Source organism: Dermochelys coriacea, chromosome 12 (assembly GCF_009764565.3).
Source record: "Dermochelys coriacea isolate rDerCor1 chromosome 12, rDerCor1.pri.v4, whole genome shotgun sequence".
In the NCBI taxonomy this organism is placed as follows: Eukaryota; Metazoa; Chordata; order Testudines; family Dermochelyidae; genus Dermochelys; species Dermochelys coriacea.
The window spans coordinates 36,054,613-36,073,582 of record NC_050079.1 but is presented as its reverse complement, the minus strand read 5'-3'; the positions used below and the strand labels follow the sequence as shown (position 1 = coordinate 36,073,582).

The 18,970-nt window shown below is 40.6% G+C and overlaps 1 protein-coding gene across 1 annotated transcript in view; it reads right to left on the bottom strand.

Annotated features, from left to right (window-relative positions):
- LOC119841041 (hepatocyte nuclear factor 4-beta-like) overlaps positions 1 to 13,583 on the bottom strand; it is a 43,572-nt gene extending 29,989 nt beyond the window's left edge. Inside the window, exons 1-3 of the mRNA XM_043494718.1 lie at positions 13,362 to 13,583; positions 4,934 to 5,105; positions 424 to 518 (exon numbers count right to left, since the gene is read on the bottom strand). Coding sequence (XP_043350653.1) covers positions 424 to 518; positions 4,934 to 5,105; positions 13,362 to 13,476 — 382 coding nt within the window. The 5' untranslated portion in view covers positions 13,477 to 13,583. The remainder of the gene's footprint in view (positions 1 to 423; positions 519 to 4,933; positions 5,106 to 13,361) is intronic.
- Between the last annotated feature and the right edge of the window lie 5,387 nt (positions 13,584 to 18,970).

Below are 18,970 nucleotides of genomic sequence, written 5' to 3'. Positions count from 1 at the left end.
CAATCAGGGATAGAATCCAAGCACCCTGTGCTTCACAGGCTCTTACCTTGACCACAAGACTATACTCCCACTGTAGCAGGTTACAGAGGATGTCCTACAACGTTCATATTATTCTGTACCATACAGTGAATTAACTGTAAAGAAGCAAAGGGTCTATACACTCATTTAGAAAAATAGATACTAAATGACCTTTCTGCTTCAAGAAAAGGGTTGTGGCTCTACATTAAATCCCCAGCTGTTGAAATAAATAATGGGCTTTCTGCAGTGAGAGAGCAATAAACGTCTCACTGTGATTCATGGGGAACCGTCTGCCTCTGCTCTGTAAATGGAAACACGATTGTGACATCTGCTGCTGTGGGAATAGGGTGAGAGACAGCACATAGCTTTGAAATGATAGAGGACACAAAACCTTATAGCATTTACCTTCTTTCTTCATCCCTGCCCTGAAACACTTCTTCAGCCGGCAGTACCTGCACTGGTTTCTCTTGTCTTTGTCTATCACGCACTGTCTGCTGAACCTGAAGAAAGCAGGACAAACTTTGAGGAAAGTCCTGTAAATTATTATTAGGTGTAGTACAGTAGCACTTAAAAGCCCCAGACAAGATCAGAATCCCATTGTGCTTCATGCTGAAGTGAAATACATCCCCTGTCCTGATGAGTTTACAATCTAAGGGCGAGCCTACACTGTAGTGTTACACTGATGCAGCTGCACCAATGCATCTATCTGGTGAAGACACTATGCCAATGGGAGAGAGCTTTCTTTTCAGCATAATTACTCCACCTCAGCGAGAAGCAGAAGCTAAGTCGGCAGGAGACATAGCGCTGGTGTGGAGAGCACAAAACTTGCATCGCTTTGGGGGAGGAGGGAAATGGGACTTTTTCACACCCCTGACCAACATAAATTATATTGACTTAGGCTGTAGTGTAGACCTGCCCTAAGGAGACAAAGCAGACAATGAGTGAGAGGGGAAACAGGGGAAGCAACTTGCCCACAGTCACTAGCAAACCTGGGATTAGAACCCAGGTCTGTCAGACTCCTAGGCTGGTGGCCTAGCCACTGGATCATAAGTAAATAGGGAAGTAGGTTGAAAATGTCAGTTATTGAGCTACAATCAGTATAGAAGGGTAAGGGTAGTCACTCTCACTACCACAGAATTATAGCCTGAAATTAAAGTACAACAGTATCGCCATCATTCCTACATGGAACTCAACTTCTATCTTAAGTAGTGCCAGTCAGAAATTTTATGACCAAACGTTTGGTGGGCGGGGGGGAGGGTTTGAAAAATGTTGAGGCATCGAAAGTGAAATGTTTCATGGAAACGTGATTTTGACAAAATTTCATTTTGGAAAAAAAAATGGAATCAAGCTTTCTGATAAGGTTGAGATGTTCAATTTCGACTTTTTTGGAATGGAATGTTTCAATTTTTCCTTTTTGACACAACTCTGTTTCAAAGTTTTCGTTTATATGATATAATACAACAACAGGCTTTTCTTCTGCTGAAAATTTTGGCAAAAACAAATGATCTGCAGGGTGGGGACTGTCTTGTACTATGTCCCTTGCTCTGTCTTATCTATAGATGGTCTTGGTGATGGGAAGAAGTGTGTGCTAGGAGTCCCATGCCATAATGCACCATGGGAGATATAGTCTCGCCAGAGAGCCTTGCTCATTGTGGAGAATGGGAATCAAGGAGTCCTAGAGTTTAAGGCCAGAAGGGACCGCCAGATCATCTAGTCTATAAAACACAGGAAAGTCAGGCCTCTAACACCTTCACACTAAATCCAACAATTGAAGTTAGACCAAAATATTACAGCCCACAGGAGACACAGACTATTAAGTGCCACAGGCAGAGAATAGGAGGGACCATGGTGCACCTAATGCCTGAGGCCCCCACAGTGGCAGGGAAATGACTGAGCTATACCCAGATAATCCTGTAAAATGATGAAGGTTAAAACCCCTCCAGCGACAACTCTCATATGGCATTGTGGTGCCTTTAAGATTAGAAATACTGGGGTTTGGTCAAAATGTGTGATTGTTGTGGGTTTTTTTTTTAACTGGAAACCACAAGCTTTTCATTTTTCAGGCATTTAGTTTGTCATCAAAATTTTCAGCAGAAAGCAGATATTTTTCACAAAAATTTTTAGTAAGTGGAAAACCCAATTTCCTGTCAAAAAATTAGTTTCGATGAAAAATTTTCAACCAGCCCTAGTTTAGACTTCATAGAATCATAGAATCATAGAATATCAGGGTTGGAAGGGACCTCAGGAGGTCATCTAGTCCAACCCCCTGCTCAAAGCAGGACCAATCCCCAACTAAATCATCCCAGCCAGGGATTTGTCAAGTCTGATCTTAAAAACTTCAAAGGAAGGAGATTCTACCACCTCCCTAGGTAACACATTCCAGTGCTTTACCACCCTCCTAGTGAAAAAGTTTTTCCTAATATCCAACCTAATCCTCCCCCACTGCAACTTGAGACCATTACTCCTCGTTCTGTCATCTGCTACCACTGAGAACAATCCAGATCCATCCTCTTTGGAACCCCCTTTCAGGTAGTTGAAAGCAGCTATCAAATCCCCCCTCATTCTTCTTTTCCACAAACTAAACAATCCCAGTTCCCTCAGTCTCTCCTCATAAGTCGTGTTCCAGTCCCTTAATCATTTTTGTTGCCCTCTGCTGGACGCTTTCCAATTTTTTCCACATCCTTCTTGTAGTGTGGGGCCCAAAACTGGACACAGTACTCCAGGTGAGGCCTCACCAATGTCGAATAGAGGGTAACAATCACGTCCCTCGATCTGCTGGCAATGCCCCTGCTTATACAGCCCAAAATGCCATTGACCTTCTTGGCAACAAGGGCACACTGTTGACTCATATCCAGCTTCTCATCCACTGTAACCCCAGCTCCTTTTCTGCAGAACTGCTACCTAGCCATTTGGTCCCTAGTCTGTAGAGGTGCATGGGATTCTTCCGTCCTAAGTGCAGGACTCTGCACTTGTCCTTGTTGAACCTCATCAGATTTCTTTTGGCCCAATCCTCTAATTTGTCTAGGTCCATCTGTATCCTATCCCTACCCTCCAGCGTATCTACCTCTCCTCCCAGTTTAGTGTCATCTGCAAACTTGCTGAGGGTGCAATCCACACCATCCTCCAGATCATACACATAGGACTCTGACTCTTATAATAGTGTACTTGCAGACCTTGCTTTGACTCAAGAGATTTTATATTTTCCAAAAGTAATTTTAAGGCAATAAGAAATGTGTACGTCTTCTAAGCAACATTTGGCTAAAAGAGATTCCTTTTTTTATTGTTCTTGGAGATTTGCATATTCTTGCAAAAAATTCAAAGAGTTCTAAAGGCTGAATAGTAAAATCTTCAGTAGCTAAGTGTTGTAATAAAAAGTTATGCCATGGAGAGGGGAGAAAAAAACAGATACAAACACAATGTTTACATTGCAGACTTGACAGACCTTGGCAGGGCAATGTGAACCCAGGCCATACCTGCTGTACCTGTTCTGTGGCTAGACAAAGCATTTTCAGCCTCCAGAGACCACAACCTGGTACATGTCATGAGCAATAAGTACACATGACAACTTTTAAAAAGTGAGAACAATGAAGCATGAATCTACCATAGGAAAAAGCTGTGCTCCCATATGGTCAAAAAACATCCATTGTAAAAGCTGGGGTGGTTTCACAGAATGGCACAGAGCCTGATTAACAACCCAAGAACTCTCTGAGAAACTGGCATCTGTGATAAACAATGTTGCTCTGAGCTCAGCTAAGGAGAGAATGGCCCAAATAGCAATTCACAGGATGCTTGGAGGGTGCTTGTCATTGAGTAGGATTTGAATCAGAGGCTCTTCGCTAAGACGCTAAGTATCACATTGTGATTCATGGATTCCAAGGGGATAAAACAGCAAAATGACTACTTTACTCTGAAGAGATTTCCATTTTGCTGCTGGGATTAAATATATTTGATGGGGGGAAGGAAGTGTAATCCCTGAAACCCATTGTCTTCTGTGGATAGAGTATTCTGGAGTGATAAGTGCCTTATATGCAGGTTCATCAAAAAACAAACAGGGAGGCAAGTTTTTATAAGGTTGGAACGCCTTTAACTGAGGAATATCGCTGCAGCAGAATGAAACTTCTCAAGTTCCAGTTCTATATGAGTAACCCGCTATACTTTTCCCCTCCTTCTTTAAGTAAACATCATCTTTCTAAGGTCAACCAAGATAACTGCTGTATAATTCATGGCCCATTCCTGGTAAATAATCCTCCTGAGTATACTCCTGCATGCCAGAATGCACATGAATCAAAACTTTCCCATTTTTGTCACACCGCACGACTGTAGAATAATCAATATATGGCAATAGGCAAGCCTTTATGTGGTTTTAAAAAACAAAATGAAAAAAGAGAGAGGGGAAGGCTTGGGAGATGACCAGTTTTGGAGACCTGCAGATTTAAATTGTAATTAACACAGAGAAAATGCAATAATCCCCGTTTGGAAACCAGGCTGTGGAACTTTGGCACTCTGCCACGATGGCATTCGCTAAAATCGTTGGGTCAAATTTCACCAAACGAGAACCTGATAATAGAGCTTAGTGCTTTGCATACATTAACCAATCCTCACAAGTTCCCTGGACATATAATTGTCCCTTATTTTACAGGTGGGGAAAGTGAGAAACAGAAACAGCAAGTGGATTATTTCAGGTAACAGAAGGAAGGAATCTAGGTCAGAAATGGAACTAGGATTCAGGAATTCCCAGCTCCAATCCTGTGCTGAGAAAACCAGATTTCATTATTATTATGTATATTACAGTTACCGCCTGTGGCCCAAACTGAGATAGAGGCCCCATTGTGCCAGGCATTGTACAGAGACATAGTAAGAGCTGGTCTCTACCTCCAAAAAGCTTACAATGTCGAAGCCCAGCAGTGTTTAATACCTGCACGAATAGACATGATTCTTGCGGACACTTCTTCTGAAGAACCCTTTGCATCCATCGCAGCTGGAAGCCCCGTAATGTTTCCCAGTGGCACGGTCCCCGCAGATGGAGCACAAGGAGCTGATGCTGTTGGCAAGCAGGCTGGCATTTGTCGACTCTGCTGCTATGGCTTCTGGAGACCAGACACAGAGTCAGTTAGGCCTTTTCAGCAGGAATCAGGGTGAAATGAAAGCATTGACATATGCACTTAATTGTACACACCGGCCCTCCACCCGAAACATGTGTACACACTCTACACCTATGCCATTGCTTCTAGGCAGAGGGGAACCCATACCATTTTCAGGACCCTCGAAGTATTAATAAGGACGTGCACAGGGCCATTTTGTTGAAAACAACTTCTAAATTTCTTCCAAGAAACCCAGAAGCTGTATCTACCACTGCCTCCTATCAAGGTTAATGAATGTCTTTCCATGGACTTTAATGGGATCTGTTTGGATGTGTAAGTTTGGTAGCTAGATAGCTCACATTAAGAAGCCACATCTCATGCACTCACAAAACTTGCAGGCACAAGTTTTAAAGGATGAATTGACACCACTGTGAAAATTTAGCCCCTACAATTTACACATTTTTGAAAATTCCGCACTGAATTTAACCACAAGACCAGTCTTCCTCTTAATCTTTATAATTGTGGGTGCAGTTTGGAAATGAGACACTTTTGAAAAGAGCCAGATGACGCAGATCGCTTCTTCAGGGGTGCCCAGGTGGAAGGTTTTTGTTAGCATTAGTCAGGACCGTGTTTTCCAGTATATAGGACCTGACTCTGTGATGTGGTGAGATCATCATCAAAGTCAATAGGATGGGAGGGCATTCAGCACTTCCCAGGATCAAACCGATAGTGGGGAAACCTCAGTTTATATCATGATGAGGGGGATAAAACCCAAGAGAGAATAGCAAGCCCAAACAGGAAGAGGTAACACAGGACATGGAAGGATACTCAGAATTAAAACTCTGAGAATGTTCTTCCCAGTTAGAATGGGTGGCCTTCAGAGGTGGTCAGAAAATGCCAATTGTTTTACAAGGGAAATTTCAAAAAAGAATTTGCTTCATTTCTTTTTCATCAAAATTTCACATGAAAAAAAATTGTTTTTCCCATGAAAACCTAAAAGTCTTTAGTTTTCAAAACCTGAACATTTTCCCCAAAAATCCAAACATTTTTATTGTAAACTGAAATTTTGTACCAAAAAAGTGACATTTGTTTTTGATGAAACGCTATATTTTTGTTGAAGATACTTTCTCAACCAAAAAATGTCTACCAGCTCTAGTGACTTATTCATTAATTATTATTATTATTGTGGTAGTGCCTAGTGAGCAAGCCGGTCAGGCTAGGCATTGTACAAACATAAAAAGTGACAGCCCTGGCCCCCAAATGCTTGTTAACTAAATGGCACGGTGTAACAGGTGGATGAGGCAAACAAGTAAGCAATAGTATGGGATGGGGGAAAGGTAGCATAATAAAATAAATAAATAATAATTAATAAGTGCATAATTCTTAGCCAATAGTATGTTCAGGAATCACAATTTGCTACTTTTCAAATTCTAAGAGGTGCCGGGCCCCCCACTAATGTCAATGGGTGGTGAGTGGTCAGCCCTTTGCAAAAGATGTTTAATATCTCACGAGATAAAGCCCTTAGACAGCAGATAACCCAAGTTTACATTGATCTTGCCAATCTTACATTTGTGACGGTTAAACATAGAAGGAACTCTATGGGAACAATATCTCCAGTGTACTGTATTGTGTCAATAGTGGTTGCAGTTTCTTGACCCACCTATTTCTTTCCTGAACAAGCATATGGTTATCCTGGCCACAGTAAACAAAGTCTCATTGGTTATGTCATTCTGAGTTCCAGTAAAAAAAAAATTGAACCACAAAAATTATAAATAAGGAAGTCAGTTCTCTCAGTTACATCCATGCAACCCACATTGACTTCAGTGGAGTTGGGCCAAGGCAATTCAGGACAGAATTTGGATCCGGTGGGCTTTTCATTTTTCAATAGAGCCCAGTTCTTATGGGCAAATATCCCAGCAAAGGGCCAGACTGTGAAACCCTGGTGAGCTCTCATGCATAAGAGTAATTGCATTGAAGTCACTGGGTGAGTAACTGCTCACAACATCAGTGAGGGTTTCCCTACCTGGAGCTAAGTCAATGGGAGTTTTGCTTGAACAAAGGCTGCAGGCTTCAGCTCCAGACTTTTGGGGTCCAATTCTGCTAGCCTTTCTCACACCAAGTAGTAGCCCACCTCAGCGGCAGTTCCATTGATTTTCAGTGAGGAAGGCATTACTCAGTGAGTAAATTGGGCGTAATCTGGCCCTTTATTAATGCACTGGTAGCTCACCGTATCCAAGTACACCCACAATGCTGATGATCATTAGAGCCAGTCGAAAATGAATGAAACATTTTCTCATCCGATGAGGTTTCATCAAAATTTTCTATGAGAAAAGATCAGTTGGGAGAATGTTCCATTGGGAAAATGAAAATTAAACATTTCACTTTGTCTCTGCATCTGCCTAGTGGGAGTTATAGTTCTGGGTTCCCCGTCCTCCTCTATGGACCCAGTTCTGGCCAGACTGCACCTCCCATGATGCACCACAGTCTCTGCCTGTGGCTGAGACACCATGGGGCATCAAAGGAGTCTCATGACCTCTTTAAAGTTAAGGACCAAATTCTGCCCTAATTTACACCCATGAAAACGCCACTGACTTCAATGGAATTGTATAGCTGTAAAATTAGGCCAGGATTCATTAACCCAAAGCAGCATAAATCAGTCCAAAGTTCAGGCCACCGTGTGCATTTTCCGAAGATGATAGTGATATGATTGGCAGTAGTTAGCAGCTCAGCCAGTGTGCGTACAAATGTCAAATCACTATTTATACCCCTGTCACAAACTACTGACTGACTCCGAATAAGGAAGAGCAAATGAACAACAAAAATCCTTTTTAATGAAAATGTCACTAGATACATGCTCGAGTTGCAAACGTTGGATCTGGATTTCCAACCTACACAAAGTTTGGGGGTGGACTGAGTTCTACTAAAGCAGGCAGAGATACATAGTCACTAGAGGACATATACTTAGTCCAACACAAACACAGCATTGTGTAAGAGTTACAGTTGCTCGTCTTCATAATATAACAGAACTGTCTTTAAACAGAACCTTTCCTAAAACTTTTCCTGTGAGATATCTGTTGGTCTTTAGCTAGAAAGATGCACCTGATGGTGTTCTTTCAAATAGGGACCAGTCATTAGATATAGTCTGAAAAGCTAATCCTAGTCCTGGATGGTTTCTGGACAGAATAGACTTGTCATTGCAATGAAAATATCAGTCTACTCCCTGGGAGTATCGCTGAAGCGTATTTGCTGCCAAAATTCTCTGGCAGAAAAATTACTCTCGAAATCCAAGACTTGCCTGAGTTTCAGAAGTGATGTATCATCAACATAAACTCTGGGAATTTATAGCCTAGCCTAATAGCTAAAAATTATATGAAAACCTCTGTCAAACTCAGGAAAGTTCAGATCTAGATGGGAGACCAGAAATTATCTCTGGTATACTGTGTATAAGTCAATAGCAGAGCATAGCTGAAATGAAGACATTAAATTATGCAATTACAGCAAATGAGAGTAAGGGTGGTCTTGTGGTTGAGACTGAAGATCAAAGTCTGCCTTAAATGGCTCACCATGCTGACATGATTAGGCATGTCTGTTTCTGCAGCCAACAGTGCACAACAGAGTGATGCAGCTACCATCATGTCTAACTACCTTTGATTTTCCTAACCTTATGGAACAGGTACCCATTCTGCAGCTGGGTGAGCAGGAGGTAACCTTTCAGTGTGAGACTGAGCAAGACACGAATCCATGACTCCTGTGATTGCAGTCGAGTGCCTTCACCACTCAGCTACCGCTCCTTGTAAAATTTATGCTATCTGGGTTTAATTCCCTGCTTAGCTATTGATCTGCCACTTAACCGTGGACAGTCACTCTTTCCCCTCCAACTGTTTTGTTTTCTTTATTTAGACTGGGGCCCTGATCTTGGTGGAGACCACGAGATACTACTGCAGTACAAACAATAAATAAGAAGATAAAATGGGCCTTAATCAACACCCAAGATTTGAATGCCCCAAAGTTTGGATTAGGGTTCAGAATTCACTTCAGATCTGAATTTTGCTTTTCAGATCTATTTCCAGTAATGATAAGGTCTTTAGTGGATATCTGAAGAGGGATGATAGAGCCTTCCATCCATGCCCCAGACAGGACTTAGATTACTGCAATGACATAATAGGTCACATTTTTAAAAACTTTTCATGCACCTAAAGTGATATAGCAAAAGGAACATATGGGGTGCATACAGTGTTTAGTTACCAATTTTGTACGCACTAAAACTGGATTTAAATGTGCCAGATTTTCAGTTTTTGTTTGTAAATCTACATTTGGGGGACACACAAAAATGTGAGTGGTATGGCCAGCTCCAAAATGGCAGCATGCAAATTCAGAGGCCGATTGGCGCCCACTTTGAAACGTTGCTCTGATGCAATTCAACTACATTATAAATCAGTTTTGCAACCCCCAACAATCTGAGGTATTTTAAAGATCAAAATCAAAACCAACCTAGATTAACTGTTCCTAAACCCACACAGTAACTGACCTATCAGAGAGCTATGAGCATGGACAACGCTCCTTACAAGCAGCTTGATACCTCGTGGAATATTCAGACATTCACAGCCTCTGACTGGCAGAACATTTCTTATTGCTTTATAATTATCTTCATTAGCTGGACTTGTCCTTAACTATGAGTGTGCAAGGCTCACATTACAGCTTGGCTGAGAGTGAGATTTTAAAAGGGTCACACTGAACTCTTCAGACTCAGTTTGGCTGTTGAATGCTATGGTAGGTAAAGGAATCACCAAAGACAGGAGCTTTTTTATACTGCAATTGGCCAAGTGATTAATGTAAATTTACAGGAAAAATGTTAACTGTGATGAAATGTGCAATGGGCATTGCATAAAGGACTAAGTAACAAGAAAGATGCAATTGTAGCTAAGATAAAATAAAACAGGATTGTATCAAGCAGGAATATTTTTCCAGTTAATAACTCTGAATAAAGGAAAGAAAAGACTAATATTGATTTTCCCTCTTTTTTGTGTGTGTGCCACTCTTTCTATCTGAAATAGACAACATTTTAATGCCATGTTCCACTCCCACAATGGATCCCTTTATTCATTTCTGAATTAACCATTGCTACATTAACCACATTTGCCAATTATATATAAAGTACTAAGAAGCTTGAAGATTCAGAATTAATTCATAGGCTTCCCTCATGTAAAAAGAAATTTATAATAGCTAAAAAAAATAGGGTTAACTTAAGATTTGGTTGAAATTGCAAATGGCAAGGCAATGGCAAATTTTGATGACAAATGGTATTTCAAAGAAAGCAAAAATGTTTTACAAAACAGCATTAGTTTCCTTGAAATTTCCCATTTTTTTGACAAAAGTTTTAATTTTCATTGGGAAAAATACTTTCTCTTGCTGTTTTACTTCTCCTCCCAGTTTCCAAAGGAGAATAGTAGAAAGGCAAGAGAAAATAATATTTTTTCCCTCAAGAAAATAAAAAATAAAATTCTTGGAAAAAATTCCAAGTATTTCATTTTGAAATTGTTCATTAAAAATCATGTAAATCTTTGAAATAAATGAAAAATGTTTATTTCTTTTGAAATTTTTATGACATATACTCACCTTTTGGCTAACTAGGTCCACTTAATTTATTGCCCAGTTATTATTAGTTTGTGGGTGGAACTTATCTTTAACAAGCTGTATAAAGGAAATACTGATTTTACGGGAAAGCCAAATTTCAAGAGGTGCTTCTGATATTGCCACAGTATTTCACAAGTGTCCAATTCCACTAGCTTAACCCAGAAGAACTGACAATTTCACGGAGCTCCTTTAAACATAACCTTTTATCCATAGCTACCGTAATTATACAAACACAAAACTATGATGATATTAAATGTTAAGGAAACATTAAACTAACACCCTCTACCACTGCCATACTGGCGCAGAACAATCTTCCTGCTAGTCTGGTATCCTCTCTCTTAGAATCACTAGTGTTATATGTTTCAAAGGAAAGCGTACTCTACCCAAATATAGTGCATTAATATACTCCACAAAGGAAATAAGTTCCTGTTCTCAGCTCATGATCATTTTTTGACTTGAAATATGAGGACTGAGAGCCCTTATCTTTTTTTTTATCCTAGCTAAGTATAATTACACATTCTATTTTTAAATATACCTTTATATTTTACTTATATTTTAAAATAAACCCATAATCACGATTGGCTTCTATAATATCTTGCTGAAGTAAGTTCCACCAGTAAATTATAAATCACAGAAAGACTTGGAATTTCCTGTTCTCCATATTAAATTTGCTGCCATTTAATTTCATTAAGTGATTAATATATTTTAGAAAAAACATTATGGACCTGATTCTGCTCTCATTTACTCTAGGGTAAATCAGGAGTAACTCCACTGAAGTCACTGGATTTATACCAATGTAAGGATGATCAGAATCTTGTAAACTCAGAATAAGATCCTAAAGTCATTAGAATATATCTGTTGAAGACCTGATCCTGCTCCCACTGAAGTCTAGGGCCAAATTTTGATTGGTTTCAGTGGGGGCAAACAAGGGTCCTGCAAAAATGTATATAGATTTAATTTGAACTAATTCCCTGTTTTTTATAAACACTATCTAAAGTGAGAATATTTCTCTATTTTAATACTTTATAAAAATATTGCTAAAAGAGTCAGATTGGGAAGTCATGCATCCTGGAAACTTGGTTTAGAATATATGTTCATGCATAGAGATTTCACATCTCTTTTTAAAACTATTCTTACAAACAGTAGAAGAGGCTACTTACCAAAGACAAACAAGCTAATTTCAAAACAGCTAGTTCCCGAGAGAGCCAGTTACTTATTAATAATAAGGCAAATAGCCCAATACCAACCTAGATAGCCTTCGACTTTAGAAAAAACTGAGCCTGTAATTTTCACCTAATGAAACACCACAAAAATACAGGGTTTTATGTCACAGTTACATTGGATTTGAGGACAATTTGTGTAATGGATAAAAGAAATGTATCTTGTTGTTCAAGAAGCGAATGACAGGGCACATTCCGTGAAAATAACATGAAATCTAATATACTCAATTTTGAGCTGCCAAACTTTTCAAAAGTCCTTTTCCAAGGGATGAACTTTTCTTGAAACCAGTTTACAATACTCATTTTCTTTGAGCCTTTTCATTTTCTTTTGAACATAAGGTCTGAAATCCTTTGTGTCCCACATAAGCATGCATAATAACTTTGAGTTGCTGGCAAAACACATTTTGAAAGCTGTTGTTCCTGATTTCCTTTTGATGAAACCACTAATAAGCAAGTATAAGTGATGCAGTAAGAAATTAATCTTAACTAGAATAAACCTCTTGACATTTCACTTACTTAGACTATCCAGGCAAGCTGGACTGTTCCCAATTTTATTTATGATGTTGGCCTTACATTGCATAATTTACAATGTCCTTCACCTCACATTTCAGGCGATGGACGACTAGTGTTTCTAGAAGAGCATTTACTATTTAAAATGACATCAAACAAACTTCTGAATGCTCTGGTCCCAAATGCCGCTGTGCAACTTTCCTGGAGTTCTCTGGACAAGGCAGATATTTGTTAGGGTCAAGCACACATTACAGCCATGTTCCTTGTGTGTTGAAAAGACTTGGGTCAAGCTTAGTAAATGAGCTGTAATTCCCAGGTAGGTGATCAGAACATTTGGATATTTACTTTACTAGCTAAATATCTTTGATAAAGTGACCTCAGCTCACAGTGTATTTTGTGAGTAACAACATAGATGGCGGTTATAAGGATTAAATTGCTCAAACCATGTATATATACACACTTGTCTTTTTTCCCCTACAAGTATCACCATACATTTGTGTCTATGTCATTTTAGGAGAACAATTTTTCTTTGTGTGCAAAGTAATTTCGCTGCTTCTTAGAAATAAAACAGAACGCATATTACAGAGCACCACCAATATTGAAACTGTTCGTAACAGATTGCAACCTCTTCTGGAGAGGGTCTTTATTTGCAACATAGCCAGCACACTAGGGGGCTGAATAAATAATTAAAAATAACTCCATGCATTTCAGTCTTTAAGAGAACGATTGTACTCTGGCCTGAACACAACCACAACCACAACAAAGGCGGACAGTTCCTTGCTGTAAATATTAGACCATCCACCCTTTGCCCCACACCTCCTATCTAGCTTTTCTAGGAGGCTAATTTTTCCACAAAGGTAAGCAGGGTTATTTAAAAGGAATTGAGCAGAAATCTCACCAGTGTTAGTTGGCAGCACCCGCAGGTTTTCAAACTCGAGCATGGTGTAAGAGGAGTCCAGGGATTCGACATAATCTGGCATATCCATATCCATTATGGCTTGACAAAGCTTCATTATTACTTGTCAACAGCAATGGAACAGGCCAAAACAGCTCTGCTGTCAATCATGGCCAAGGTTTCCTTTGCAAAGAGAGACAACCCCAAGACCTTGGAGTGACAAATCATTACCTAGCTCCCCAACAGTCCCCTCCGAGTGCCAAGAGAAGGCTGGAGGGGAAGAGGTCCAGTCTTTACCTCTCTCTCTCTCTACCTGTGTGTCTGTGTCCTGTATCATGTTTATATGACGCAGATAAGGCCTGGGCTAAATCAGCTTGGATTGCATCCTCAGTTCAACACTGTGTGGTTTATGGCAATCCCTGTGTAAACATTTTGAAAAGTGTAGCACTGAGGCATTCGCACACTGAACTGTTCTTTCAGGGCAAAGCTCTGGATCGTGTCACTTAGCACTTGGGTCACTTCAGTGATACTTTTCTCTGCCATTTGCTGTCTACCTTTGTAAAAATGCCAGGTGGAGTCACTTGAGCCAGTGGCGGGGGAAAAGGAATCAGTCTTACAGAGGACCAGAACACAAAAGGCTTCACATGTGTGTAGTACTTACTGCCTAATCCAAAACTCAGGGAAGCCAATGAAAAGACTTCCATTGACTTCAATGAGCTTTCAAACCTCTAGACTCTAGAGTCTAGAGACAGGTGAGTACTGCAAAATAAATAAAAACAAATGGGACTCTCAGACTTTCATTCTAACACCCCCCAACACCTCCACCCCACACACATACACCCTGCAAAGTCACATCTGTGATATTCACAACCTGTTTTATCTGTTTGCCACAGACATTCTAGTTAAGGTGTTTATATAGCCCCCATTACCATGGTATCTGAGCAGTGCCATAGAGTCTTTCATGTATTTATACTCACATCACCCTGTGAGATAGGAAGGAACCTTTTATAGATGCTACATTTGACAGGTGGGAAACTGAGACAGAGAGACAAAGGCCCAGATCCTCAAAAGGTAGTTAGTTGCCCAACTCCCATTGATTTCAACACAAGTTAGACATCTAAATACCTTTGAGGATTTGGACCTATGCGACTTGCCCAAGGTCATACAGGAAATCCACAGCAGCAGCGACTTGAGCATGGGTCTCCCAAGTCCCAGGCTCGTGCCCTAACCATTGAACCATCCTTCCTTCCCATTCATGAATATTCATGAAGGTGATTTATTCTTGTTTGGAAGGATGTTTGCAGAAAATGAAGTCTTGCAAATACTCATGCATATATGTTTGCATGGAGAGTCATGACAGAAATAATCACACAGCAATCTTGAAATCAACTTAATTTTCCCCTTCCTTTTTAATAAAAATTTCATTTATCCAATAAGGTATTACAAACAACGCTATGTGACATTTAGCTGACCAATCACACACCAAGAATAACAAAGCGCAAGCCATGAAAAGGTGTCGTGGATCCAAATAGTTTGCAAACAAACCTCAGACTTAGAGATCTGTTCATATAAAACATTTGAACAATGAGCAAATTCATAATAATCTAAGTCTGTTCATATAGTTTGCAAACAGAAGAAAGGACTAAGTTCATTGAATACATTAGGTGTTTTGTTTATTTCTAATTGCAACTTGCATCCAGACAGCTTACCTGCTGTCCCACAAATTATAGCCCTAAACCTGCCATCAGCAATAGAAATGTCACCAATGTGAAAAAAGCAGGATCAGGAGATGTGGGGTACAATTGCGTATATGGAACTTGACCTACCATTGAAGTGATGCCAGCTCTGAGGTAACCATGGCAACTATTTAACAGTCGATAGCTCAAGTTTAGAATGGGAGTGAAGATGAGCCCCGTTCCCAGTTGAAACTACAGAGGACTTGTAAGTTAGGCAGATGTAATTAACCAATCCAGAATTTGGGCAGGACACTGGAGTTGATATCACTAGTCTTGTGCCAGGGGAAAATTAAGTCCACAATTGCATCGATAAATGAAACCCATGATAGAAAAATATACAATATCGACAGTAGTCAAGAGCTTAGTTTTAATTCTCATCCAATACTTCTGTCATCATATTGCCCCTAACAATATGGAGGCATTGGTTCATACTGACCCAACGGGAGACAGTTACATCTCCTGAATCACCAACATCTCCTACCTACAGCATCTCTGTTCTTGCCCCATCTATTGTCCAGGCTCAATCTTTCAGTGATCATGAGACCATGGTCTAAGTTGTTGTTGATAAAGGCCCTTATGGCAGAAGGTACCAGTCAAAGTGAAGTGTTGAAACTATTAAAATAGTTGGAAGCGACATGACAGTGTTCTGCACAGTCTTTTGATATTGCATTTGTCGTTTGGTTATGGACAGTTCAAAATCATGCCAAAATAAACATTTCTTTCTCAATAACAGTCTGTGTTTTGAAGTGTCAGGCAATATTCCAGTTTCTCCTGTCAAGTTCCAAGTGCTCCATATTTTCTTTTAGTTTTATTTCAGAGTTTTGCGTAGAATCTCAAGATTTTTTGTTATTAAGATTGAGCAGTTGGGAGCAAGACGACTTGAAATGAAACTCACATGGGCAGTGGTGTCTGTTACGAATGCAGTATACCTTTATGTGTTTGGAATGTAGGCGCTATCACCGTCCAGGTGCCTTGACATCTTCCCTCATTTTACACCTCCATCCTCAAGGACATTGCTTGTGCTTCAGAGACTCCTTCCTACACAGGCATTCTACGGGATCCAGTTTGACATCCTGTTGAATCTGGAAGAGAGAAGGGTCTTGAGGAACAGGCAGAGGCTTTTCCAAAAGAAAGACTCTTGGCCAAGATTAGAGGGTTGCCAAATAGCCTGAACTCTGAATGAACCCATTATCAGTGGAGCCCAATGTAATCTAGCAAACCCTGTAACACAACTAACAAGAAAGGTGCCAAAATCAAGTTTTGAAAAATCTTAGATTCACTCTCTTTGACCTCATTTACTCAAGTCAAATGTACCTTTCAGGCAGTGAGGATTTTCCCCATGTAACAGGGAGATATTCTAGACTTTGCAAAGTGTTAACTTTGGGGATTTTCCTAGATTTCTAACTCTCTATCTCTCTCTTTTTTAAAAGAATACGTTGTAACTAATCCCATACAAATGACTCCCTGCTTAGATAAGGTTTATTTTTTTATCCTTGGACTGTGCCCCAAGGCACAAAGTAATGCCAACATCAGCTAAATTAGCATCTGATTAGTCATTCTTGCATCTTACTCAAAACCAGCCTTGACTAGTTCTATTCATCTGGCACATCCTGGTAAGATGCACACTGGGCCCAATCCTGCAAGGTTCTGAGTACCCCTTTCATGGAGAGCCAAGTGTACACAGCATTTCTCTGGGACTCCTCAACACCTTGCAGGATCAGGCTGTATTAGAAGGTCAATAACAGAAAATTAGCCTGGCTCTGAAAAGCATTCAAGGAAGGAAATAGATCTTACTAATCTCATTTTATTTGCTTCATATAAGCAATACTCACAGATACGGGAGGGGACTATGGGGCTGTTATGTGGATGATGCCTTTTTTATATGATTTTATAGAAAATATTTGCTGTAGACATGCAAGTTCTCAGAACAGAAACAAGCTTCGCTCGCCTCCTCCACCTCCCAGGACATCACTGTTTTGTTTATTATATATAAGTTCAGTCTTTAAAACAAGACTGGCTCAAATTAGTAACCACGGCAGAAAACTCTTAGTGTGCTCTGGCTGTTTGGTAGCCCACAGGAGACAAATGAGGGACGTCAGCCTGATTCCTAGTGCCTGGGGTTCCACCCCACTGAAAAGCACCATGAGTGTCGCCACCCTTATTGATAATTATGACGAAGATAGAATGAGCATGGAGAGTGGACCCTGGCAGCCCTAAATGCTGAGGCTCACTCGCAAGGGGAAACGGGAAGTAACGGGTGTGCTTTTACATCTCCTATTCTGTGAAATAAAAAGAGATTCAGGGTCAGTTTGTCACTTTTCACCATCACTCTTGACCTGAACAGCCAATGGCTCAGGCCCAACCTGTCAACACCTTTTCCATGCTAGTGAGCAGCTATTCACTAGAAACGTCCCACTGATTTGTCAGTGTTTTCCCACCTCCTCTCTACTGTGCTGTTACTGCCCCTTGTTGAGTCACAACTGCAATTAGATGTTTAAGTTCTTCAGCATGGGCAACGAGTCTTCTTATCGGCTCTGGAAGGGGCCTACCTCATTTTTAGGCACCATAATACATAATAAATACTGCCATAGTAGTAAAGCAAAAGTCTGTCCTAGCAGAGACCAGGAGGACCTGTAACTGCTTCCCGAGTTACAGTCTCAAGAATCCCACCTGAAGAAGCAGACTAGAAAGATTGGACAGAAATCTGAAGGAGATTTATAAAGGCATTAAGGGGCAGAATGCCATTTACTTTGAACAGGAGTTAGATGGCAATTAGACACCTTTGCCCTTGAATGACAGCAAAGGACAGGCTGTTTGGCTAAGACCTGAAGATATTCACTTCCTACTATGGCCAGCATCTCACACTGCTTTCTATACCCCAAGTACCTGCCCTGATGGCCATCAATTGAAAACACAGGTAATAAAAGCCAGCCACATGACAAGCATAGCCATATGAACTCTAGGGAGAGGCAAAATCTCAAGGCATTTATGCTGAGGGACACTGGTGAGGAAGGAATCTAAGTGGAAAGGGCTGGGTAATATCTGGATCTCTTCCCTTCCATTATCTCAAAGAGTTTACTTTGTGTACAGAGGATGTAAAGGAAAAGTAACTCTAGGGTGAGCCCAGTGATTTGAACTCTGGCCTGTAAGGCTTACAGTGTTATAATAAACCATCTGGGAAAGTGTTGCTAGCCTCTCTCTTCCATTAAAAGAAACAGAACCCTGGGCCTGCTGATGGTTCTGAAGTACGCTGACCAAAGATGAGTAAAGCACAGTTGGCACCTCCCTCAGCCCCTATATACATTGTGATCTTCTCTAAAGAAGGTCCGTTTTGTACCAGCTGTTTTAAAATCCCGAAACAGAATGGGCTCAAGTGTCCATAGGGTGAAATTTACCCCTCTGCAGGGGACTAACCCAAGGCCTATCCACCACTTAAATTGTATCTAAGCCCTAATTTTAAAGACTTATGTGAGCCTTAAGTGACACCTAGACCATTATTGGCCCTCTGCGCAGGGTGACTTTCACCCTTAAAAAAAGCTAAGGAACAAAAATAACCCAGCAGAGCAGGCCTCACTGTGAGGGCAAGCGGCCTACTCCCATGATGACAATGCATCTCCTGCCTTGGCTGTCACACTGTGGCTGAGTACACCATGGTGCAGTATCTCAGGAGCTCTGATTCCTGCCTCTCTTGTTGGGGTGGAAGGCCAGTACAAGATCTCCTCCAGGTACCTGGAGTTGGCTGCCCTGGTAACGTTATCCCCATGCTTCTTCTTTAGCTCTGGATTTGAAACAGATTGCGAAGGAATGAAATGTTTTCACTGTACTGCAACAAAACTATTTCCAGTGTCATGAGCCACCAACATAGAGCGGCAGGCG